The sequence below is a fragment of the Lycorma delicatula genome, chromosome 7 (genome assembly GCF_047948215.1).
Source record: "Lycorma delicatula isolate Av1 chromosome 7, ASM4794821v1, whole genome shotgun sequence".
Lineage (NCBI taxonomy): Eukaryota > Metazoa > Arthropoda > Insecta > Hemiptera > Fulgoridae > Lycorma > Lycorma delicatula.
Window position 1 is genome coordinate 128166670 of NC_134461.1, and position 25415 is coordinate 128192084.

A 25415-nucleotide genomic window follows, 5' to 3' on the forward strand; every position below is an offset into this window, starting at 1 on the left:
CATCGTCAATATGTATCGATAGCCTTTGTTTGATCTAGCGTACGCTCCCATTTCTACAAGGTCGGCTTGAAAAAGGTCAGAAACATTCTGACGAAACTATCCTACAAGACGTGTCTAAGTTCGACACGTCTTGTAGGATAGTTTCGTCGAGCCTGTCGGTGGAGCTCTTGAGCTATTGACGCTTTGACGTTCATCGCTATACACTCGACCAGATGTTTGTGTAGATTTCGTGCGGCTACACGTGGGTTTGATGAACTAAAGCGGTGCAAACAGTAAGTACAATATTTACTGCTACAGCGACTCTTTGTGAGACCCGAAAGGAGTTGAGGTAGTCCGTCTTTACCAGGTTTGGTATTAATTAGACAATAATGACATTTTTCTCTCGTCTCTCCTGTAAGCAGCAATAGGTGTATGCAGTTGTCACGTTCGTGATTTTCGGTAACGCGCACCGGATAGACACGATCGTTTTCCTCCTCATATCCGTAGACATTGACGCCACTGCAGCCGATTGGTTTAAGGCGTCAGTCAGTCGCGTCCCGCCGTGACTCGGTACGATCCCTAGCCGACCTGTTTATTTTTCACTTTAAATATTATTTCAAACCGACCGGTACACAACAGCTGATCAACAGCGGTACCAACCTTTGAATTAATTATTATAAATAATATTCAAAGCGAACACATATTACCAAATTTGGCAACCCTGCAGAATTTTTTAACATTCCGCTCAGGGAAAAGGGAAATTCCCACAGGGAAAAAAGAAAAACCAACATGGCCGATGCGACACTAGCGCTCCCCGCGGCAGCCGAGGGCAAAACTGACGCCGTACCCCTATTTGTACACTACTAACATTCATCATTGAAAGTAGCTGTTCTTTAATGTATTCGAATAAATCTGTGAAAAGAAACCCTCAGGTTCAAACGTCATTTGATTGTTTGTTATTTGTTATAATTTTAGAGGCACCTCAAATCCGTGTTACTATATTTTGCAGTAAATCCACTCTTTCAGCTTGTAAATTTAACTAGAAACATGTTCTAAAATACAGACCTCAGGTTCAAGCGTCAAAATTTTATGAGCGGTCAAAGGTCAACATGATGTTTGAACCTAAGGTTTTCATATTACTATAGATATGTCTTGGTTTTCTTCTTCGTTCTTTTTTTTAACATTGCGGTCATCTTCTGTAGAATAATCTTTATATAATCTTTGATAATATCTGTCCAGATAACTTAATAATGTTAGTTTTTGTAGCTACTGCAAGAAATTTACAAGAAGATTATGTCCAAACGGTCAGTGAATTTTGTAAATATAGAAGTGTTAATAATCCCATGTCTCTTAAGAAGCTCTACAATTTTGTAAAGCTTCTCAATTTTGTAGGAACTGTATCTCCTTTTCAAGAAGTTAAAGATGCTGGGTTGTTTTTGTGAAATCAGGCTGGTATCAGATGATTTTTTGCCCGTTTTTTTTTTTGTGGACTGTTTTTAAATGATTGTGGAGGCCGCTCATGGATGATCCTTTGTATGTTAACATTTTATTACAGTAATTACTACGGCACCTTATCTTTTTCAACCTTTTTGAAATAATTCCATACATCTGACATTTTGGACTAAAAAAATAAAGAAATGCAAATACTTACAAATTGATATTATTAACAGTATAAAAATTACAATAATGTCAGATGAATAAACACTGGTAGCGGGTGCCGTGAAATAATAAACATGGAAATCTGTTCTGAATTTCATCTAAATAATCTCAACACACATTTGTTTATGTAGACTCCAAAAAAACAAGTTGGTTACACACTCTGCAGTCTGATAAAGACTGGCTCACTGGGCACTGCATGCACTGATCAGACAGTGCCACAATGCACATAAATGTTTAATCAGCAATATCGCGTGCTCTTGTGCAGTCGCATTCCAATCAGGCAACATTGTTTCCTGACTTTTCTCTGGTATATACAACTTGCTGCGTAGTTTTTGCTTAAATTAAAATCATTATAGCAAATTAATATATAAGTGTTATCTATAAATTTAAAACCGGTTTTTTAATGATTGTTTTCCAATTGCATAATTTTTAAATTAAAAACCGGTCTTTAAAACTGGTTTTTAAAAACTGACAAACTCTAGTTCCAGAAGAGCAGCAATACTATGCAACATTCATAGTGGGCTGTTCATAAGAAAGTCAATTAGCAATACGCTTTTCCACTACTCAAATGTGGTTGCTAGGACTTTTCTGGCTTATAGATGTGTTTCCATCTTTAAAGAGCAAGGCTCTCCACTGCATATTGCCTTCTTTGACTCTGTTGTGATGAACGTAGGTCTCATCACAAGTGACTTATCAATGCAAAAATTTATTTCCATCTTATTGAAATCAAGCTTTGTGATGATGGAACTGCCACTTGACTGATGACTGATGACTTTTGTTGATCTCATCTACCATATGGTGTCGATTGTCTTTGTCAAAGTCGTGAATTAACCGAACATTGTTATCCATCACAATTGTTCTTAAACAAGTAACTCATATTTTCTACAGTTTCATACCCTCATTTAAATTTGTTGGCCCGGTTGTAGTTTTTGTTCTGTGACATCATATCCCCAAACTGTGCATGCAACCTAATAAAAATTTTAGGATTAAGACATCCTCATTGACATGAAACTTCAAAATCATATGTTATGATGGAAACTCTTGGGCTACCATGATATTATCGATCACAGAGATGTGAATGTTGAGTTGGCTGAAGTGTTCATTTTCTCTTACTTTTTCGCAGCAAGCAAAAAAACGATGAGGAGGAGAAAATCCTGATAATCCTCCTTCTGTGCAAGCCCACTCATGTTCATACATGAACTGTGAATACAGAAGTTTCATTTGTATTTGATTTACCTTCATAATTTATATTCTATTTTTCCTTATGATAAGCAAGCATTACGAAAGTGCTATTGTACAGGAAATCATGCCTGTCCATTTGCAGTTGAACAGAAAGATAGTTACAATTATTTTATTAAATAGCATTTCTGATGTTTCTGACTCGACTGAACGGCCCTTGTGTGTGGGTGTATGGGTGTGTGTGCATGTGTACATGTGGGTGTGTGCATGTGTGTAAGAAATAAAACCCTTTAATAAAATAATATGCATATGTGAAATAGAAAAAGTATTATCCATCATATTGGCAACCCAAACTAAGCCCATATATCATTCCTTTGTAATTTGTAAAAATTGTAGGCAGCCACATAACCTCTCACAGGTAAAAAAATAAAAACTTGTGTAGGCTTATAGTTTACGATAGAAACAGTTATTGTTTTTTTTTCTTTTAGTTATGTAATAATTTTTTTTTTTGTGTTTCAGTTATTGCGTGAACTAAAGCATCCTAATGTAATTAATTTAATTCGTGTTTTTCTTTCACATAATGATAGAAAAGTATGGTTATTATTTGACTACGCTGAGCATGATCTTTGGGTAAGCTGTTGTTTTAAATATTAATGTAGTTTTAGATGAATGGTCTGAAAATATAGTCATTAGTGGTTAATAAATTGTATTAAGGTTAATTTATTTTATTGTTTGTAACCAGTTTTGTAAAGGTGAACTTGGGTATGTAAATAATATATCAGTGTTAATTATTATTGTGTGAAGTATTAAAATAAAACTCTCTAATTGATAATTTTTGTTCTTAGACCATCCTCAGTCTTGATTTTTAATAAATATTAATTTAGTAACAATAATATTCAGTATAAAAAAAAATACTTAATAAAATTGTATTTATTATATTAGCTTGATAAATAAATAACAAATTGGACTGGATATAATGAATATAGCATTTTAAAAATGTTTTTTTAAAAAAACATACAGCTTAAATAATTTTTACAACAGACTAATTTTTGTTATTCTGTCTTAGCCAGAAAAAATAGTTTGCTCATGATCATAGAATGCGTTTTATGAAATTTCAGATTCTAGAAAATTTCATAAGGATGTCTATTATTACCATTCTACATTTGTGTTAATATTTTCCAATTTATATAAATTGTTTTGATGGTTCATCATTTTATGATTGTATTTAGATTTGTAAATAAGCAATACATTATTATTTAATACTTTATTATTTCATTTTTAATACATTATTATTTTTATTTTCATTCAAATTATTGAAAATTATAAATGATGGTATAGGACTTTTCAGAGCTAATTTCCAGCATCTTCATCAGTAGATTTACTGGAAGCATTGTTAAGATTGCCCATCTATAGGTGAAGATAGCAGGTACCATTACTCAGTGGTTCTCCAAGTGTTAGCAGCGTGGCACTGTCTTCTGTTAATTATTCCAGATTAAATTGGTTTCCATTCAGATTGCCATAACAGCATCATGAGAAGTTGTGGCAGTCAGCTACTATAAAGAGTCACCAAGGGATGGAAAGAAGTTGTAAGTAAGAACATGGGAAATGCAAGAACACTTCTGCAAGCACTGAAGTTTAAAAAAAAAATAAAAATAAACAAAAAGTTATAACGGGGATAAGATAGGAAAAAAAAGATGAGGTTAACAGGTATGATAATGAAGTTAACAGGTATGATATTGAAATAATTACTAAGGAAAAGATGTTGAAATTATTCTAAACATAGAAATAACAAAAAATGCAAGAAAAGATGATTTTTACTAATGATAAGATAATTGTTGTCAAGTTACAAATGAACCCGAAGGATTTGTTTTTAATTAAAGTGTACTTGCCATCTGTCAATGTGAAGTTGATAGTCGAAGAAATGTATCAGTTATAGAATAGGAAGGTAATAATTGCAGAGCAATAATGGAACATTAGAATGCTATTGCATGGGAAAAAAGTTATGGGAAAATATGGACTGGTCAAACAAAATGAGTACGTGTTTTGCAAGGAAAATAAAATAGTCTTAATTGCTTGGTTTAATAATCATAAGAAGGCTCTACAATTGGAAATCACCAGAAATACAAAAAAATAGATATCAAATTGACTGCAAGGTCATTAGTTGTAAAAGAAAGATACAGAGTGAAGAAAATTCAAGAACAGGAAGGATGAAGGTGAAAAACTACAGAAAACTGAATTGAATTTGTGTTAATCTTCTTAACAAACAAACAAAAGGAGAAATGGCTTGGAGGTGAATGCTGAGATATAGAAGATTTAGAAAGAAAGGGCAATATGATGTAATGTATAAAATAAATTAACCTGGGGTAAGTGGAGAAATTTATAGGCACTAAAGAAAGACAGCAAAGTTTCTCTTACATAACACTTTGCCTTTAATGCAAGAGGAAGAAATACAATTACAAGGTGGAAGGAGTACATGCAGGAACTATACTGGTGTAGAAGACAACCAAATGATTTTTCCATGGAAGACAAGTGGAAATGGAAGAGAATGAATTAAAATTTGGAATTATAAAATCAGAATATATTCAAAAGGCTGCAGGAATTGATGTACTGCTAATAGAAGCGATTAAAACCATTAATGAAGAAGGATTATAAGAGGTAGTTGTATATTGTATAATATTATCTGCAATAATGGATGTGGTTATGAAACTTTATTAAAACAAAATGATTCCGATCCTCTGAAATCATACTGCGATAATGTATAAAGATTGCAAGACAGTTAAACTTCACATTCAGCAAACATTCTTTTCTTAATTCTGAGTAGAAGACTTGAATGAAAAACAAAGCAATTGGTTACAAAAGAACAAAATGGATTCAGGAAAGGATTGAGAAAAAGGAATGCAGTAAGGTTTATAAACTGGAAGAGAAGAAGCTTAATCAGGCAATTTTGAATAAACATGATAACTGGCTGTGACATATCGTAAGAGGAAAAAATTGATTGAAACTGCTGAATGGATAGGTAGAAGGTGCAAAAAAGAGAGGCCGAAGGAGTAAAGATTATTGACTATCTAAAAGGAAATAGGAGCTATCAAGATTTATAAATTTTGGCTGGAAATACAGCAGAATGGTGACATGACATGGTGCAAAAGGTTTCCTCTCAGAGCAGATAAACTATATGATGACAGTGATATTATAAATAAATTTTGCAATCGGTTATAATTAGTGTAAATTACTACACATATTTAATTTCTATCTTTTATTAAAATAATAATAGTACAAAAATGTTGTAATTTGAAATATGTATGCTGTCTACAGAAAATCAACCATGTATATTTATTTTAATTAAATTAAAATTAAATAAATTTAAGTTAATTTATATTAAAGCTAAAATTTGCTGTTTTATTATCACAAATTGTTAGTACTTGCTTTATAATAAAAGCAGGAGTTGTGCATTGCATTTGAAAGTTTGCTGTGCGGTATGTTGTAGAATTATGTGGTTCATTCTCTTTGTTTAGGGTTAGGTTGGTTGCCCTGTGGGTTTATTGGATATTACTCATTAATAAACCAAGATGTCAGTTGTTGAGTTGTGGTTGAAAATGCTTCGTTTTGGTTTGTGGTTTTTTATTTATCGGAATCAATAGTTATGAGGAACGTGAAGGTTCTTTTGGTAGAGAAATGCATTTTGGTTATTGAACATGCCTTTCGTGAAGGTGACAAGTATTCTGATTTAGTGAAGGAAAAATTTTCTGAAAAGTTTCCAAATACTTCTGTTCCTCAGCGCAATGCAGTTTGAACTCTTATCAAATTATTTTGGGCTATAGGCTCTGTTGAAGACGCTGATCGAAGTGGAAGATTACTAAACTAACTGAAGCTGCTTGATATTTTAGATGCTAGGGCTGAAAGTCTGTCTAACTCAATGTATAAGTTAGCACAGCAGGAAGATATCGGACTTGCTACCTCACATAAAGCATAACTGAACTGAAACATAAAGAAAAGAACTAAAACTTAAGAAAAGAACTGAAACTTTTCCCCTATGAAGTAATGTGTGTGTTCAAGAACTAAAACCCAAAGATCATGCCAAAAGACTAAATTATTGTCAATGGTTTAAAGATTTTTTTTAACCAGAATTCCATAGATAGCTTTGAGATTACATTTTTTTTACAGATGAGGCATGGTTTCATCTGGGAGGGTATATTAATTTTCAAAATACACAACTATGGAAGACAACTAACCCCCATGAATTACATGAACAATCTTTACAGAAAGCGAAAATTGGAGTTTGGGTTGGTGCGATTAGAACATGCACTGTGGGTCCAATTTTTTTTGACAATGCAGTTAATAATAATCATTATTGTGCTGTTTTAAAAAACTTAATTAGTAATTTAATAGAAGTGGTAATCAATCTCAGTTGGTCCCAACAAGATGGTGTCACAGCGCACACAGCTAATAGGTCAGTGATGTTTTTACTGATGTCTTTGGTGAATAAATCATATTGGGGGTTAATGGCCTGCATGATCAGCTGAGTCCCCCAGATCACTTTCTCCAGGGGGAGCGAAACAAGTACTGTGTACTGCAACAGACCATACATGATTGACAAACTAAAAACTGCAGTACATTCCAGTTCAACAGCTTGTTAAACTGTTTAAAAACAAATTGAAAAGTGTATGGTGTTGTACTGATGTTGGAGGAGGTCATTTTCACACCATTTTATAAACTATATCAATTATTGTAATATCCATTTCTATAAAATAGAAAATAATAATAATAAGAAAGTTTTTTGTCATTATATTTTGATAATTCCAGTGCACAGCAACTTTTTCAATGTCCTGGGTTATTATTGTTACTGTTAACAGTGGCCGTATGACTTTGATTTGTTTCTTTGGTTGCAAACATGTCAGTATCTTAATTTAAAAAAAAGTAATATTGAATTGCGAGTAGTAATTGTCTTATAGCAAAAAAAAATATTTCAAAATAGTTCATTTAATGCATTTTGAAAGCAGGGTAGATATCATACTTTTTTTATAACTGATATATCTATTTTTTATTTTTATTTTACAGCATATTATTAAATTTCATAGAGCAGCGAAAGCAAATAAAAAGCCTGTTATGGTTCCAAAAGGAATGGTTAAATCTCTCCTTTATCAAATATTAGATGGTATTCATTACCTACATTCTAATTGGGTATTACATAGAGATTTGGTAAGTATTCATTTTTATTTGATCTGACTAGCCTAGCTTCTTTACTGTTTAATACCTATGTTAATAATTATAAAATAATGGTTAAGAATGCACAGGAAAATTACAATTAGATTGGTCCTTTAAAATATTAAAACCAGGATTGTTTTGATGGATACTTCCGTCAAAAAAAGACAGCAGAACTACTTTTGGGTAATATAGAAACATACTTTTTTGTTATGAAAAGGGCTGGGTTTCATGCTTTGGTAATCAATTATGAGTGAGGAAATAATGAAAGGAATTGTACTGAAAATTTTATGTACTTTGTTATGTATTTTTTTTTTAAAGTATCCTAAACAATTAAATTGAAAAATGAAAATTGTTATGTGGTTGAATATTCCGCCATAAATATTCCTTATTAATAAAATATGTAATAGTTCAATCATGTTTAACTCACCATCATAATTATCCATCAAGTTTAATTAAATTAGATCTACTTTTGTTCATGGTGGTTAAATAATTAACCCATACAAACTATAAAAGATTGACAATTGGGATTATTTTTCAATACTATTGGTCAACAGTGACTTTGTTAAAAATTAATTTTTTTATGTCTATTCTGAATATGAAGTTAAAACTTCTTCATCTGCCTCTGTTTTTATGACTGCCTTTCTTACTTTTATCAAATACTGTATGAACATCACATGCTTAGAATTTATTCAATTAAAGTGAATAAATAAATTTACTTATTACATTGTTATGGCATAATTTGTAACCATTATAAATTCTGAGCTAAATTTAAATTAAATTAAATTGACTTATTTAAATTGGTGAATTTATTTGTATTTTATTGTATTGTAAATTATTTGTTATATGGACAGGGGGTTTTTACATCGACAGATGATTTTTTTTTTTTAAAACGTAAAAATTAAATTAATAGCACGTGATTCATTAGTTTTCAAATTCCTTCTTAAAACAGAATTTTAAGAAATATGATATCATGCATGAAAAATGAGCAAACGCTTTCTAAACAAAAAGTGTTACGTTTGTGCGAGTACACATACTCACACAGACTTGGACAATTCGGAGAAATAGTGGTGGAGTTAGACCTGTCACACCATCGGAAAGCGTCAGTTATATGCGGGACTTCGTTGTGGTTAGATAAGTGTTGTGAGTATTTAAAACAAAAAAAACTGATCAAGAAATCATAGACTGATTTGTACAGAATACAGATATGAGAATTTGATATCAAAGACCACTCCATAAAGAAATTCATGGTTTTATCAGAATATCCATCGATTTTTTTTTTATAACATTAAAAAATATTATTATGGAAATTATAACATGTTAAAATGACAAATTTTGTTTAAAATTATAATAAAAATTAATTTTGGATTGGCCAATTCCTTACTATTATAAGTACTAATAAGATATTTTGTTAAATTTTGATGTATACAAGTAGTTACATAGTAGCAGCTCTACAAACTTAAGTAGACTAGTTATGGGACTTCTGAGTCAAATATGTTTATTGTCATTTTTATTTTTATAAGTAATGTGTATTATCCATATTTTTTGATGTGTACAGTTATTGTAATTTTTTTTTTTTTAAACTCAAGAGAAGTCCTAGTACATTTTTTCACAAATGCCAACATAGTAAGTTTATTTTATTTGTTTATTAAAAATTTATTCTTATAAAATTTTGTTTCTGTGTTTTATCTAAATATTATGTTTTACATGACGCTCACAAAATGGTGCCCGAACAGGAACGTGAATAATCGAAATGGACTATGTTGTAAGTAGATTTTGACAAAAGTGAGAGTAAAGAGGTTAGGTTAAACAAAACTGATGGCAATGAGATTTAAAATCTAAATGCATTTTTTTTGTGTTCTTCCATGTTTAAAGAAAATGAGAACTTATCAGACAGTGGAATACAGGATAGTGATATGAGTAGTAATAGTATTACAGGAAAATATAAGGTGGTAGATAGATATTAGGGATAGTAGAGATTAGGGTTTGCATTTAAAGAAAAATGACTATGATGATTTTAAAATGTTTTTAATCTCTATGCAACAAAACTTTGCTAGTTAAAAAATGTCAAAGGGGTTGAGAATAAAGTAAGTGAAGATTTTAAACATTTTAAGGAAGAGATGGAACTAGGTTTGCTTAACAAAATTGCTATTAAGGGAGAACAGTTGGATATAGTACCGGAATTCTATAATTCCGGTACTAATGAACATGAGGAACCACACCCAAAAACATTTTTATATCATTTACAAATAAATTTTGAAGAAAAAAAGTCAGAATGGGAGTACAGAATTGCAAATATGAGAAGATATTTTAAAGGTGAATTGGAACTTTGGTTTGAGGCGCATCATAAGGAATGGAAAGGGATTGAAGAATTTAAGGTCTCATTTTTAAAATGTTTTTGGTCAGAAGAAAAGCAGGAAGAATTAAGAGGAAGGATAATGGGGAGTAGAAAATTTATGGGGCATTATCAAGATATTCAGTTATGTTGTAAGGATGTATAATAAATCACAAATTTTAGATCCATCTATGTCAATAGTTACCTTTGTAAGAAGTATTGCAAGACAGTTACCAGAAAATTTAAGTGTAGTGTTATTAGCAGCACGACTGGAAAACTTAGATGCATTAGAGAGTTTAATTATGGAATGGCAGGAAGATCAGAAATTTAATGATAAGGTAAATGCAGAGATTTTAGACATGTTAGGTATCAAAGGTATGAGAGACAAGAAAGTTATGAGAGATGATGATAAGGACAATGATGGACAAGATATGTAGACCATAGTTTGCAGAATAATAATAGAAAGAAACAAAACAGTAATGGTAGGACATACAACAACAATTATCAAGGTGCAAGAAGAAACGATGAAGAACAACAAAATAAGGGAAATGGGGTGAGGCAGCATTATGTGAGGCCTGTGTAATGTCAGAAGTTTCAGGCCTATCAAAGAAAATAGAGAAAGTTTTTCTGTATTTCAGAAGGACAGTGAGGATCTGATTAATGAAGAAAATTTTATAGACATTGTTGGGTAAAATTAACAAAATAATTAAATGAGATAGCTCGTTTTTGCCAAAAGAAATTGGACTTTAATTATCACACAAATAAATTGCATATAGGCTAATATGAAATCTGCTATTAAACAAAGCCTGAAAACAAAAGAATTTAAAACACCTTTTTTTAAAATCATACACTTAAAAATTTAAATGAAATTACAAAATAAACTTAACTTAATTCTATACAGAATTTATACAAGGAATATCAGCTGAATCAATATATCAATTATAATAATAAATGATAAATACATAATTATACATTTTGAAAATAATCATTTTGAAAATCTTTTGCATTAAATACGAGTCTAAATACAGTTTAAATAACTTAGTTATTTAATGTATTTAGATACATTATTATTCAAACTACAAGTTGGAGTACAAAAGCAATAAATATTACTAGAACAAATCACAATATTAATGACAAAGAAGTCCAAAATCATAACTTCACTTCAGGAGTTATTTTCTTTAGATTAATTTAAGAAAAGTAATATGAATTCAGTTCATGAATAAATAAGAATTAATCTCTGCGATTAACAAATTACAATAAATTAAATAATAGAGTTAATTACAATATAAACAAATTGTAATAAGTAATCATATAAATAGAGTTCTCATTTAGTAAGCAAGCTTTCTTGAAAATATTTAAGTTTCTTAGCCATTCTCATGTTAATGACTTCTTTTTTCTAATTTGTAAAAATAATATATTACTTGAAAGAGCATAACAATAATTAACACTGATTACAAATATTAACAACAGCAATATTATGTTGTTGTTAGTTGTGTTATTAAATAATAACACAGCCGTTATCTAAGCCACCTTTTGTGACTTCACGTGAATGAAGAAATGGTTTTATAAGCCAATCTTGAAATTCAAATTCATAATGTACAATTAGTTGTGTATTTCACTAATTTTACTAAAAACATAACTGTTTAATATAATAAATGATGAATAATTTGAAATTGGCCTTAATCACACATAAATATTTGTAAAAAATGAACTCGTGAAATTAAAGTACACATATACATACAGTTTATCCTTGGCGTAATCTACAGTGTTGTATCAGAAAATACAGAGGTAACACTTTGTTAATAGAAGTTGAGCAATACGGAGCGTCACAAAATTGTAATAACCAGTTTGGAAGATCCTGATTCGATAAATTTGGCTGGTTTGTAGTAACTGAACCACTTTCAACAGAGTACAAGACGATATGCAGACGGAGTATTACTACAGTTCTGAGTGCACAAAGGTGACGAGAATAGCCAAGCTATACGAGAGAGAGAAACGTGAAAGCGAAACGCAGGCAACCACACATAGTGAAAGTCAGGTCCACTCTGCCAAAAGAAAAGGCGTGATGAGAAGAGGGGGAAACAAACTAGGCAATGGACAGAAGAATGTGTGTGTGTGTGTGTGTGTGTGTGTGTGTGTGTGTGTGTGTGTGTGTGTGTGTGTGTGTGTGTGTGTGTGTGTACAAAAGAATATAACAATGATTAATTTTATAAGCAAGCAGACCATTAAAAGAGTTATGTAAGACTGATAAAATAATAGCTGAATATGAACAAGTTGAAGAAATGACGTGATCACAGACAAAGAAAATTAGACTTCTAGAAACTTTGACAACATTAAAATTAGAGATAAAAAAAACAGTTAAGACTAGTTTGGTTAAATAGAAATTGCTTTTATGAAACGTTGCGACCACAGCAGACAAAAATAATAACAAAAACATTATTGGATTAAAACCTACTTTACGCATTGACGTAAACAGACATAATAACCAATCATTTGGAAACAGTCATAGAAATAGAAGCTAAGATAGCTAATAAAAATTATTTGTGCATGGTAGATACTGGATCAGAGGTATTGGTGATAAGTGAAGAAATTTATCAAGAAATTATTAATAAAAAAGGTATAATAAAATTAATGGAATTGCCAGTTTCCAATTTTACAATAGTGGGTGTAACAGGATCTAGAAGTAAGCGAGGTACAAAACAAATTTGAATAGAAATGAAAATAGCAAATGAAGTAGTAGTAGTAAATTTTTTGGTAATAAAAGGTGTAAATATAGAAATAATTTTAGGTTGTGATTTTTTGAAAATATATTATGTAAAGATAGATTTTGAAAAGGAATTAGTTAAGTTTTTGGTAGAAGGAAAAGATGTAACAAAGTACCAAAAGTATATATCTCAGATATAATAAATGTCCTAACTTAAAACATTACATACCAAAACAAATATTACTCAAAGATGATTGTATTCCTGTAGGCTTCCTATTTCCAACATTCTAGTAGAAATCTTTCTGAAATGCAAGAGCAAACAAATTCTTGCTAATAAGTATGCTCACTAGTGCAGGTACATTGATGTTTTTATCTTGTAGCAATAAGACAATATGATAGTATGGAAGTAATTTTTCTAAATGTATGTACGGGTAAGAAATAATGATAAAGGAAATTTTTTTGTAGACTGAAAACCTCAACAAGGTTGATGACTTGCTATCAGGTATATTTATTCACTAGGCTGCACAGTGATTCATATCCTGTGTGTTTAAGAATGCTGTTCACCAGCATATAATTCTTCTATCTAATTTCTTATCATCATCTGATTTTGTTGGTTTGAATTTATAAATTTGATGATTAGTTTCAGTGAAATTGTGCCAATTATTTCAAAGTATTAATTTTGATTTCAAAGTCTTTTGATTCAGTCCTTTCTTTCCTGGGAGAGGTAATTTTTGTAATGTAATTAATTAACTTTGTTAATCAAAATGAATGGTAGAAAATGTTAACATTTTTGTTGGCTGTAAAAGAAACTGAAAGCATTTGAGCATGCAATCAAAAATTATTAACCGAAGGTATGAAAAAAAATATTAAAAATGAAACAGTAAAATTTATTTGAATGAAAAAGTAGGGTAAATAAAAATTAATACTTTGACAGTGAAGTAAAAGATTATTGCATACAAATTGAGATTAAGAAAATAATGTACTTTTTGTACATATTTAAAAGTTAACTAGCTTAACAAGATAGTTCATCATCATCATCAATAATTTAATCATTGTATTCTGTTACATTAGTTGACTGGCTTCATGTTATAATATAACATAAAAGTCTCCTTAAGGTGGGGGCAATATGTATAACGCATTGTTTCTCAATAGGCTTTATATTCCTTGTCCCTGCATTTTTAATTACATTGATGTTGGTATTAACTTTTGCTTATGTAGCAAAAAGAAAAACAGTTAACAAGTTATAATAAAAAAAAAATTATTAACTGTGTATTACTAAATTGAAAAGTTATATTTAAGCTCTCATTTCTTTTTCCTTTTAATTATAAAGTAAACAAATATTTCTTTAAGCAATGGAAACTATACAAATAAAAAGCGTTTTCCGAACATTAGTATGTGTGTCCATCCGGACTGAGTGTACAACACAACCGCTCTCGGTCAGATTCTGGTGCCAAATGAATACTGGTCGCTACATCATAATGACCACTCCTTGCGGTATTATGATGTAGGACATTGTATGACTAGCTTGCCAAGCTCTAGCCCTTGCTAGGTAGCAGCACCCAACGGCAAAAGTGGAACGTAACACCTTTTTTTTTGTTTTTTGAGATTAACTAGCAGAGAAAGAGTTCATTCCCAGGCAAACTAGTTGAGAAGTCCATTGAATGTAAATTTTTGTTAACTATTTTTCAAAACTAAGTCCTTAAAAAAGTTTATTGTGAATACGGTGTTTATATATTTTTTTTTGTTGTAGAAACCAGCAAATATTTTGGTAATGGGTGAAGGTCCAGAAAGAGGGAGAGTTAAAATAGCTGATATGGGTTTTGCAAGACTGTTTAATGCACCGCTTAAACCATTAGCTGATTTAGATCCAGTTGTAGTAACATTTTGGTATCGTGCACCAGAGTTGTTACTTGGTGCTCGGCATTACACTAAAGCAATAGGTAAGAAAAGTATAAAAATTACAATTTAATTGTATGGGGTGGGCAGCAAGTTCCTTTACAGTGTAATAAATCCAGCTTATTTGGTCCATGGATGTCTACACACTGGAAAAACATTGAGAACATTACAAATAACGTCTTTGTTCATTTTGTGAAATTATCAAAATCATGGCAAATGTTACCGACATGGGGGAAGAAGGCTTCTGTAATGGGAAGTGTTCTTGATGCACCATGCAGTGGGAGGCCAAACACTCAAGCTGAGTCGTGTGCTGCTGTGGAGGCATCAATACAACAATCACCTATGATATCAACATGCAAACATTCAGCAGAGTTAGGCATTCCAAGATTAACAATGGAAGACCATGTGTGGGAGGACTTGAAAGTTCAGTGTTTTTGCCCAGCCAAAGTTAATGAGTTGAGTGACAGTTCATGACCTTGATCAACGTGTTTATGCATGTCATTTATTGCTTGAACGCTTTCCAAGAGCAAACGATAAAAAGAATGTCACATTCTTGAACTAGTGTGCAATTTATCAAAGCTCTCAACCAAAATATTTTCTTGGTGAGACAATCCTCACTTCTTTAAGAAAATCGAAAACCATCCACCTTCTGCTATGATTTGGGCTGAGATGACAGCTGAATAATTTTGGTTCAATTTTTTGGTTCCTGGTCCTTATTTTTTCAATGGTGCAGTTAACCAACACAGTCATCTGAGAATGATCGGCAAGTGGTTGTTTCCAAAATGGCAAAAGGGATTGCTGACATCAGTATGTTTCAGCAAGACGGAGCTCCAGTGCATTTAGCTTTGAATGTCCATAGATGCCTCAATGAAAGTTTTCCGAATTGCTGGATCAAACATGGGTCAGAAGAGTTACTGGTTCCATTGCTTTGGTCAGCAAGAAGGCCTGACCCCCCGTCACACCTGATAATGCACTCTGGGTTTTTTTTTGTAAAAGAAGAGATCTGAAAATGCAGATGTGTCAGCAATGAGCAGCTCCAAGACGCTGTTTGATCAGTATTTGAAATGATTATCCCTGATATGCTGTTGCAGATGTACAACTGGACATGGAGGTGCATACAGCTGTGATTTGAATTTGGTGAAGCCCACACAGATGTTTTAGATCCATAGAAGGTAAGCTGCACCTACCCTAATAATTTTATAACTAGTAAAAGGAATTCCTGCCCATCCTCTGTAGTCTAACTGTGACTTAAGCTTATTAATTATAGACAAATGGTTTAATATTTTTTACTAATGGATTATTTTGTTTTTAATGTTTAGATATTTGGGCTATTGGTTGCATATTTGCTGAATTGTTGACGTCTGAGCCTATTTTTCACTGTAGGCAGGAAGACATTAAAACTAGTAATCCATATCATCATGATCAGTTAGATAGGTAGTATTTTTTAAAATTATTATACTTGTATTTAATAATTTTCTTAAAATGTGTGTGCTCTTTTTTGGTATTCTATTTTACTCATCTTGGTAGTTTTAACTTTAACTCAGTTTTTTGTTATATTATTTGAATCATTAAAATAAACTTAAATTGTTGAATTTTTGTTGTCACATTATATCCATTTCATTTCATGAATTAGAAAATTTAATTTGTAAGTAATCATATTACACCATGAACTATGATTGGTGTTAAAATACACTAATAAAATATGATTAAGAAAAAAGTAATACAAAATATTTGTTATTTGTATAATCTAGTATGAAGGCTTTAAAAGTTAAAAAATTATATTCATTTATATTTAAAGTAGACTTACTCCAAGCAACAACTGTTTCTCAGAAAAATATTAAACCATGCAGTATATTGAAGTATGAAAGTCATTTAATATTATTTGTGCTTTTCTTAGGTTAAGTAATCATTGATTATTTGTCTTAAGGGTTTGGATATGGTACACCTGTTCTTGGCAAGGCAGTATACTATTTCAATCAACCTTGGATCAGAAGCATGATCTGGATTGATGGTTCTCTGTCTCTCCTCCATTTATTTGTTCTTCTTCCTTCGGTAAGTATCACAGGAGTGAGGCCAATTTGACCTCATCTCTGGAATTATGCTGACACTTTCTGGTAGGCAACAAAGTAGCTATGGAGATTAATAGAGTTGCAATCCATATGCGCCTGTGAAATTGCACAAGAACTCCATTTTCTATTTGGAGTTAAAAGCCAAACTAGTGATGAAGGTACCTACTGGTTAACCAAGCCAGTTTCCTCTTTTCCTGTTCCCAATCAGAATCAGTGTCAGTCATTTCATTTTATAAACATTTATATACAAATGACTAGAAACTGGAATAGATAGATAGAACTGGAATAGGCTTGGCTTTAATCAGTATGCAATTCACCTACTACTTTAGCTTTTTGTTCAGCCATCGGATAGGAAATTAAAACCTTGAACAATTCCAAGGCATGCAGAGTTGCTATCCCACTAAGTTCCAAAGAAGAAGAGATTGCTCTGTGGCTACAAATTTACAACACAAGAAAAACTTAAAGAGTAGACCTGAATAATTTTTGATAGTCTTATACTAATTAATTTCTATGTGTGTAAAAAGTTTTAGCAAACTAAGAATCAAAGTAAAGACTTGGTAGTTATAACCAGAATTGCTGATCATTGTATTCTGTTGTATGAATTGGCTGGCCTCGTGTTATAGTATGACATATTGTCTATTTGAGACAATATATATAATGAATTGCTTCTGAATAAATTTATATTCCTTATGTCTGTGTTTTTTATTACATAGGTGGTAAATGATTGAAAAATATCTTAAGTATGAGGCACCAGTATGTGCTGCTTTATCGTAGAGTAATAATGAATATATTAGTTAGTTCTTATGGTAAATAGATTGAAGAGTTCATTTTAAAGTTGTATATCTGCTGGATTTTGGTGAGCTTAGCATATTTATGTGCAACAATATATTCAGCCAAGTGAAGATGATACAAAAACATTTTAACTCTTTCCCTATATAATAAGCTCCCCGTAAAGGGATCCCACGTAACTATCTCCTCTGGGATGTTAACTGCAGCGTCCCATTCAAATAAATCTCCTCCACCATCACCTCATATACTGGAGGATATCGTTGAGGAACCACCTGACCCTAGGGCATCGAAGTTCTTTAAAATAAAAAATACAAAAAAGAAAAACCGAATCACGTACAACTAATTTTTATATAATTTTCGAAATTTAATTATTTAATTTTTTTATTATTTTTTTTTACACTTATGAACATTATTCAGTGGAATGTTAGAGGTATTCGGTCCCGCATTGAAGATATTAGATATTAGCGCACACACATGATCCACTAATCATGTGTTTCCAAGAGACTCACCTTCTACAACATGACCCAATTACACTCAGAGGATACTTCTGTGAGAGATGCGACTGCCTAGTAGACAGTAGGGAGAGTGGTGGAGTAGCGATTTTCATGAAGAATGGGGTGTCAGCTACAAGAATTCAACTAACCACTCTCATTCCTGCTATTGCAGTAAAGGTCTATTCCCTTCAAATTGCATATCTGCAATCTGTATCTCTCACCGAACACTTGAGTTCAGTGCTTTAGATGTCTCAAATCTCCTCACACAAATACCATCTCCATCGTTAATAGTAGGAGACTTCAATGCCCATCATATTTCCTGGGGCTCAACCTTCTGCTCCACTCGAGGAAATATGATAAACAGATTGAGACAAGACTTTGACTTTTGCCTACTGAATAATGGATCACACACATTTATGTCCTTATCAACTGGTACTGTATCTAACCTTGATCTCTCCATATGCTCACCGAATGTGCTCCCTCATTTTAATTGGTCTGTTTGTGATGACTTTCACGGCAGTGATCATAGACCAATTATTATTGGTTTCGGTGTAGACAGCGAGATTAAAAGAAGGCCACGGAGATGGATTGTTGAAAAGGCAGATTGGAACGGATACCACAAAGCATTCCAATCTCCGTATGACGATAGAGCGAACATCCTCGACCGATATTCTTCTTTTACGTCCATGATACTTGAGAATGCCAACATATGTATCCCACAATCATCGGGTAATCCTAGACGTCCTTTCGTTCCATGGTGGAACGATGATTGCAAATATGCTATTAGGAATCGACGGCAGGCACTACGCAATTTTAATCGTAGGCCTACAACAGAACATCTAAATTTATACCACAGGGCTAGAGCGGTGTGCCGTTGAGTATTCTTGGACGCTAAGAGGAATTCATGGATGAAATACGTGAGCACTATCTCACGCACTACTCCCACGTCTACTGTATGGCAGAAAAAAATTCGTGCAATTTTCGGTTCAAAGAAACAATCTATTCTCGGTCTTATTGATGAAGGAGAACTCCTTTCATCATCCTCGGAAGTGGCAAATAGTCTAGCAAAATCTTTCCGCTCGGTGTCTCTCACCTCATCATATAATAATGATTTTCAACGGTACAAGATACAAATAGAAGTAATATCGTTAAACATTGGTGATTCAGTTGGTGAATTAAACACTCCATTCGTATTTAAAGAATTGTTACATGCACTTAAAAATTCACAGGACACTTCCCCTGGACCGGACAACATTCGCCTTTCCATGCTTTCACACCTTCCTAATTCGGCACTACAACAACTTTTGAATATTTTCAACGGTTTATTCTCCGAACAAGTCTTCCCACCCGGCTGGTCAGAAGCATGTATTATACCAGTACTAAAACCTGGTAAAGACCAAACGAACCCCTCAAGCTACCGCCCTATTTCATTAACAAGCGTTTTGTGTAAAATAATGGAGAGAATAGTAAACCGCAGACTTACATGGTACTTGGAGAAACATGGCTTCCTATCTCCAGAACAGTGTGGTTTTCGACAAGGACGATCTTCTATTGACCATTTAGTGTCACTAGAAACAGCCATACAAAACGCTTTCCTAAATCGGCAGCACCTCGTCGCTATCTTCTTCGATATAAAAAAGGCGTATGACACAGCCTGGCGACGTGGTATTCTTAACACTCTCAAAGAATGGGGAATCAAGGGCAATATGCTTGCTTTTATCCGAGGATTCTTAAATCACCGAACAGCTCGTGTTCGTGTGGATGATTCGCTCTCAGATAGTGTCATCTTGGAGAATGGAGTGCCCCAAAGTAGTGTATTAAGTGCCACCTTATTTTCTGTAGCCATAAACGATATTACCAAGTGTGCAGGCTCCTGTCTCATGCTCTCTATTTGCTGACGACTTTGCTATCTACATTGCAAGCCGTTCAGCACCTACAGCAGAGAGACTACTGCAGAACACTATATCTCATCTTGAAGCTTGGTCCAGGATTACGGGTTTCACATTTTCATCCTTAAAAACAAAATGTGTAGTTTTTTCTCGGCTACGAAACCATTCTATTCCGCAAATATTTCTGAACGGAGAGACTATTACTATCTCTACTTACGCCAAGTTTTTAGGTTTATTTTTTGATAGCCGTCTTTCTTGGGTCAAACATTTAAAAGAATTGAAAACAAAATGTTCCAAACTTCTAGATATGATGCGAGTCCTTACTAACACCAACTGGGGAGCCGATAGATCATGTATGATAAGTTTTTACTATTCCTTTGTTCGCTCTCGTTTAGATTATGGTTGTGTCGCCTACTCTTCAGCTCGTCAAACCGTGCTTAAAATGCTGGATAGTGAACATCATGCTTTCCTTCGGCTTGCCACAGGCGCGTTTAGATCAAGTCCTGTCGCAAGCTTACTTGTAGACTGTGGTTAACCCTCACTTTGGGATAGACGAGACCAGCTCTTATTATCTTATTTTGCTCGTCTCAGAGGACAGCCAAATCACCCGGTTCTTGACTCGGTCTTTAGAAATCCTAATCTAGGAAAGTATAAGGACCATCCACGTCGTACTGCACCTCTGCACCTGTAGGTGTCCGTACCTGGCGTCTGCTGCAGCATATAAATGTTGACACACCGTCATTCTTTCCTATGTACCCTTGCTCATATCCTCCATGGGGAATAAACCTCATAAATTTTAATTTTGACCTTACGACATACAATAAACCATCAACACTACCTATTGTCTTCCAGCAAATGTTTCGGTGTGTTCTCTCCAAGATGAAACCAGACGCGGTTGTATACACTGATGGATCGAAACAAAACGATACAGTTGGGTGTGCATTTGTTGTCAATGAGAGAACTTATATGTTTGGTCTACCCGGTATTACGAGTGTGTTTACCGCTGAACTATACGCTATAAATAAGGCTCTGAACATCATTAACCCTAAATATAGAAAAATTCTTATTTGCAGTGACTCGTGCAGTGCTCTCCATGCCTTAAAAACTTTTATTCTAAACATCCTATCGTCATTGAAATTTATAACGCAATCGCTGAGTTGAAAAATCGCAACACCGAATTAAGTTTTTGCTGGGTCCCTAGCCACGTAGGGATTCCAGGTAATGAACATGCAGATTCCGCTGCCAAAGAAACATGTAACCAGCCTCCTTTCACCACCCGAGTTGCTACTTCTGATTTCATTAACTATCTAAAACAATTATTAAGAGCAAGGTGGCAAGGTGATTGGACGGCTACCATTGATAATAAACTCCGTCAGATTAAAGATTCTGTGTTACCATGGGACTCCTCATACAGAAAACCCCGGCGTGAGGAAGAAGTTCTCTGTCGATTGCGGATAGGACACACGAGGGTCACACACGAGTACCTGTTTACAAGAGGACAACCACCTCTATGCGCACGATGCAACTGCCGCGTGACTGTGCACCACATACTCGTGGACTGCGTATGTTATGCGGCATTATGTCGTAAATTTAAACTACCCAGTAACATCCGTGGTACCTTGTGTAATGATAAAGAGGTTTTAAACCGGATTTTTCTGTTTTTACGTATTATAGGGTTAATACAAAAAATTTAATTAGTATGTATTGTTTTGTAATTGTATGTATTGTCCTATGTATTGTTTTTGTTATCCGTGTAGTGAGCCTTTTACACTCCCTATCGGAATTTTTTAAAATTTTTTTTTATATATATATATATATATTCATATTTTTTTGTTTTTTTTGTTTGTTTTTTAAATTCGTCTGTGATATTAGTTGTATGATTTTTGTGATATTAGTTGTAAGACTTTAAACATAATAGTTTTATGTTTTATTTCTTTTTAGTTTTAAGTTTTATTTATTTTTAATATGATAGTTTTTAACGTAGTTTTAAGTTACATGTTAGTGTTTTTGTTATCCGAGAATGGGCCTTTTACACCCATTCCGGATTTTGTTTCCTGTGATAGTAGTTTTAATTTTAATAACAGTTTTAATTTAATAAGTTTTAATTTTATGTAACAATTTTAATTATTTAGTTATTTATTTTCCGGGCGATGATAACGTTCAACCGTTTTTCGCCCTAAAAAATAAAAAAATAAAATCTCTTGATCTTGCGCTGGATCTTATTGTTGCGGTGGAGGTTGATTGGTGTCCTGAATCCTTGTCATGGGTCACACTTGTCTGGTTGCTTTTAAACTTGCTTTTAAAGCAATGTCCTCGTATTGTGCTAACGTCTATGATAAATTTCAGCCCTTTTCACAACCTTCGATCAGAGAAATTGGATCACTGCTGCTCTTTGCTCATCTTCGCTGTAAACTGCTAGCAGAGTACATGTTTACACTATAGTAGCCAGAAGACAAATGATGCGATCAGATCAAATTTCATACATGTGACTGCAGTCATACCATTTCTCGTTTTTTTACTCGCCCTCATATAACTGATTTTGTGTTTTATTAAGTTTTGGGTTGAGAGTTTGTAAGTTAATATCAAATAGATCCAAGTACACAAACTTAAATGTAAGAAGTCTGTTATTCTGTTATTAACTTATTTGTAATAAGCCAAAGGAGATGGTGAATGCTGTCATCGCATTGATCAGTGCTTTGTCTCAGTGTTTGAATAAAAAATCCAAGTTTCATCTGTGGTAACAACATGATCAAACAATGCATCCCCTTCATTTTTGTAATGCCACAAAAATTAATGTGCTGCGGCAAGACATTTTTCCTTGTGTGTGTCTATTAACATCTTCAGCACCCATCCGGCCCACAGTTTTTTACAGCCCAAGCTTTCAGTCAAAACTTTACAAATTAAAGGTTATGAAACATCAAAGACAATTATAAGCGCCAGTTTTTTTGATTTTTTTTGACAACTTTTTCAATCAAATCATCTGGTATCACCTATGGCAGCTGCACTACATTCTTCATCATGAACCTTCATTTGCTTTTCTCATAATGAACGGCATCTTATTTGAATGACAATCTTTTTTTATATTCAATCATAATATTTGGTTCTTTAACGTCGCAAATTTGCCTGTAAGTCTCAGCTGTAGTATATTTTTTTTGCCATCAAAAATCAGATGTACTCCTTGTACTTCATGCTTGGTGAGATCGCTAAATTGTAGCACTCATTGTAAATGGATGAATATAAATAACGAACAACAAAATGAGCAAACTATTGTTGCTAACAGCTGATGTTTGAAATAAGTGAGCTAAGCAAGCACCATCATTTACATTGCATATATATGGGTGGCAAATTCAAAGTAAGCTAAGTAAATCGGTGAATGCAGTCCCAATTAATTAATATGTTATGCTACTATCTTGATCATAAGTAGATTTATTTTTGGGTGAGATCTTTTGATGTATCCTGCTCAAAACAGAAATATCCCCTTTGTAGATTGATCTTTCTTTCATCTACCCTTTCCTTATCTTCTTCCACGGCTAGGTATTATACTAATTTTGTCAGCAGTCACTGAAAAAAATCAGAAATGATTCTATAACATTTATGATGCCCTTTGGTTTATGATCAGAAAGCTACTTTCTTATTGGGTGTATCCAAGAACACTGTTCCTGCTGTTGGGTTAAACAGAAAGTCAGAGAACTTGTCTGGTGCAGCCAGTCCAGTTCCGCCTGTTACTTAATCCAAATCAAACTGTATGATGTTAGAGATTTTTTTTTCATTTATATTTATCATTCACTATTATTAAAATATTGTTTATGTATATGTATTTGATAAATTGATCATCAGTGTATTTATTGTTGCAGGATATTTAATGTAATGGGATTTCCTTTAGAAAAAGATTGGGAAGACATTAGAAAGATGCCAGAACATCCTACTTTACTTAAAGACTTTAAACGATCTAAGTAAGTATATATATATATATATATATATATATATAAAAAATTATAGATCTCTGGAAATGGAAAGTGTTATGCTAAAAATCACAAAGAATTTGACATTTTTAAAAATTATAATAAATATATGTGAAAGAATAAAGTTTTATCTTAATACTTGCAAATGTGAGATAACAAGCGGGAACGAGATTTGAAGTATCTGGTATCGGATAATACATTTTTCAATTTTTGGTGTTATTCACTCTTTTTGGTTTAAATTAATGCAATAATATTTTCTTATGACCATTTGTCTACTTGTATATAATGTAAAACTTAAGTTTCTGTATGTAAAAATATAATCGCATCTAAAAAGATTTTAATTTATCATTTACAAAGTCTGGATTTGATTATTGATAAACGTCTATTATTTATTCATCTTGTCATTTTCTTGCAGTTGCAAAAAATAAAAATAAAAACAAAAGTCAAGAAACTTTTTTTATGTTAAATTTTCATTTTTTATTTGTATGAATGTAGCAAAGAAAGTAAAAATTATATTGAATATTATATTGGGATCACAGTGAATAAAGTTTTGTTTTATTCTTCTGAATCTTTTTCATTCGTGATCAGTGATTTAGTGCGTCTTTAATTTCAATAAATTAGCTTTTCTGTATTTTTTAACTAGTATATAGTAATAACTGGTGTACAAAAAAGAATATCATGGTTTTAATTTATAGTCAGATCTCTAATATAAGATGTACAATGTTGATTGAAGCTAGAATCAAAGGGCAAAGAGCGGTCAGTTTTAATTGTATGCATGGCTGTAGATTGATTCCCTATCTTTCCGCTTGATAGCACCATTAACAAAGATGGGCATTTCTGTACAGAAAGCTTTCTATGTTTTGCAGTTTGCTGAATGTGTATCTGTACTTACAGTTCAGCATGGGCTCTGTAGAAAGTTTAATGATCCTCCAAGTTACTATAACATTTGACATTGGCATCGATTTTGACATTGGCACATTTGACATCGATTTGAAACCGCTGGATGTTTGTAAAGGGATGACTATGGGATGACCGATGGGGTGTGTGAAGAAAGTTTTGAACATTTCAGGGAGTCTTTTTGTCTATTTCTAAAAAATCTGTTAGGAAGGCCGGACATGAACTAACAATGCTGATGATGACAATGTGGAATGCTTTAAGGAAACACTTATATGCATCCATACTGTTTACAGCTCTTTAGCCTTTGAAGTCTGTCAACTATGCTGTCAACTATGCAACATTTCTATCACAAACTGACGTTTGT

The 25415-nt window shown here is 32.8% G+C and overlaps 1 protein-coding gene across 1 annotated transcript in view; it reads left to right on the top strand.

The window, feature by feature from the left end:
* Positions 1-25415, top strand: part of Cdk8 (cyclin-dependent kinase 8) — a 93276-nt gene that overhangs the window by 49338 nt on the left and 18523 nt on the right. Inside the window, exons 3-7 of the mRNA XM_075372127.1 lie at positions 3337-3447; positions 7873-8013; positions 14806-14995; positions 16271-16385; positions 24047-24145. Coding sequence (XP_075228242.1) covers positions 3337-3447; positions 7873-8013; positions 14806-14995; positions 16271-16385; positions 24047-24145 — 656 coding nt within the window. The remainder of the gene's footprint in view (positions 1-3336; positions 3448-7872; positions 8014-14805; positions 14996-16270; positions 16386-24046; positions 24146-25415) is intronic.